General features: G+C 49.0%; 1 protein-coding gene across 1 annotated transcript; it reads left to right on the forward strand.

The window, feature by feature from the left end:
• Window positions 1-201: 201 nt before the first annotated feature.
• LOC132509389 (sorbin and SH3 domain-containing protein 1-like) lies at window positions 202-1,836 on the forward strand. The gene has a single exon (XM_060130371.1). It carries the CDS (start codon window positions 264-266, stop codon window positions 1,680-1,682), a length of 1,419 nt encoding a protein of 472 aa, XP_059986354.1. The 5' UTR covers window positions 202-263; the 3' UTR covers window positions 1,683-1,836.
• The last annotated feature ends 390 nt before the right edge of the window (window positions 1,837-2,226 follow it).

A 2,226-nucleotide genomic window follows, 5' to 3' on the forward strand; every position in this document is an offset into this window, starting at 1 on the left:
ATATTAATGTCATTCAGTAGGTTCTATTTAATTATTTGGACTATGTGCAAATAATCTATAAGACATGACATCTGTAACGCATGACATTTTCCTTCTTTGTACTATATTTAGGCATCGTATTTGTGATACTGACCAAAATTTCAAAAAGTGTGTTAATTAGAACTGCAGAGTGTAGTGCGAGTTGGGCAGGACGCGCGCAGCTGGCCCGCCCGCCCGGAGACCCGCGAGAGCCCCAGTTACAGAAGACTTGTCCTATCACCACCATGAGCTCTGAATGCGATGTTGGTGCTTCCAAAGCTGTGGTGAATGGTTTGGTTCCGGGCGGCAATGGGCAAGACAGAGACACGGATCCTACAAAAATCTGCACTGGGAAGGGAGCGGTGACTCTCCGGGCCTCGTCCTCCTACAGGGAGATCCCAAGCGGTAGCCCTGTGAGCCCTCGGGAAACCCCGCAAGAGGAAAGGAAACCAGATGAGTGGAGGCTTCCTTCCAATGCTGATGCCAATGGAAACGCCCAGCCCTCTCCACTCGTTGCCAAGGGCTACCGAAGTGTGCATCCCAACCTTCCTTCGGACAAGCCTCAGGACTCAAGTCCTCTACTAAATGAACTTTCTTCATCGCACGTTGGAACTGATTCCCAGACCTTTGCACCAGTTAGCAAGCCATCATCTGCCTACCCCTCCACGACAATTGTCAATCCTACTATTGTGCTCTTGCAACATAATCGAGAACAGCAGAAACGACTCAGTAGCCTTTCAGATCCTGTCTCGGAAAGAAGAGTGGGAGAGCAGGACTCAGCACCAACTCAGGAAAAACCCACCTCCCCTGGCAGGGCTGCTGAGAAGAAGGTGAAGGATGACAGCAGGCGGGTGGCAAAGAGCACTCAGGACCTGAGCGATGTTTCCATGGATGGTGTGGGCATCCCACTCCGGAACACCGAGAGATCAAAAGACTGGTACAAGACCATGTTTAAGCAGATCCACAAACTAAACAGAGATGATGATTCAGATCTGTACTCTCCTCGATATTCCTTTTCTGAAGACACAAAATCTCCCCTTTCTGTGCCGCGCTCAAAAAGTGAGATGAACTACATTGATGGTGAGAAGGTAGTTAAGAGGTCGGCCACGCTTCCCCTCCCGACCCGCTCTTCCTCGCTAAAATCAAGCCCAGAAAGAAACGACTGGGAGCCCCCAGATAAGAAAGCGGATACAAGAAAATACCGTGCAGAACCCAAAAGCATTTACGAGTATCAGCCGGGCAAGTCCTCCGTTCTGACCAACGAAAAGATGAGTCGGGATATAAGCCCAGAAGAGATAGATTTAAAGAATGAACCTTGGTATAAATTCTTTTCGGAATTGGAGTTTGGGAAACCGAGCTCAGCAGTCAGCCCCACTCCGGAAATTTCTTCAGAGCCTCCTGGATATGTATATTCTTCCAACTTCCATGCGGTGAAGAGGGAATCAGATGGGGCTCCCGGGGATCTTACCAGCTTGGAGAATGAGAGGCAGATTTATAAAAGCGTCTTGGAAGGAGGAGATATCCCTCTCCAGGGCCTGAGTGGGCTCAAGAGGCCATCCAGCTCGGCCTCAACTAAAGGTAACTGGGCGAAGCCTGCAGGCCTCTCGCCCATCCACACGGCTATCAGGATATCTCTCGCCCGTCCACACCCATTCCTGGGGTGATGACAGCGAGGGTGAACCTCCAGCGACTGGGATGAGTTTTGACTCGTTGAGATCCATTTCCAGGCCACGGAGCCCTTGTAGTCCCCTCCCCTAGTATCTCACCGGCCATTTTTCTTTCTGGTACGAATAGTTTCCCTTCCTTTGAACCCCAACCTTGCTCTCCCTGAAGCATCTCTCTCTTTTTTGTTCTGATTCCCTTGTCTTAGAAATTAGCGGAGCTTTTCCTAACTCTAGCAGGGTGGCCATTTTTCTTCGCATCTTTGCACCTGCTTTGCAGCACAGATTATTTTGCTTCCGGACATCGACTGGAAATTAAAACAAAAGACAAAACACACACACACACACAAAAAAAAGTGTGTTAATTAATACATTGTTTTTCTTATTAAGAATGACAGAAATGCTACTTTTTTACTTAGCAAGTATTCACGGTGTCCCCACCATTGGAGACACAGCAGGCAAAACATGCTGATGGGCACTGAAAACAACGCAGGGACGAGGGACATATTAAGCCCCAGCAGTGAGAGCAGAGCTGTCCAGGCTGTTA

The sequence above is a fragment of the Lagenorhynchus albirostris genome, chromosome 19 (assembly GCF_949774975.1).
Source record: "Lagenorhynchus albirostris chromosome 19, mLagAlb1.1, whole genome shotgun sequence".
Classification (NCBI taxonomy): Eukaryota; Metazoa; Chordata; class Mammalia; order Artiodactyla; family Delphinidae; genus Lagenorhynchus; species Lagenorhynchus albirostris.

Coding starts and splice junctions, on each gene's coding strand:
- LOC132509389 (XM_060130371.1), top strand. CDS start 264: ATGAGCTCTGAATGCGATGTTGGTGCTTCCAAAGCTGTGGTGAATGGT.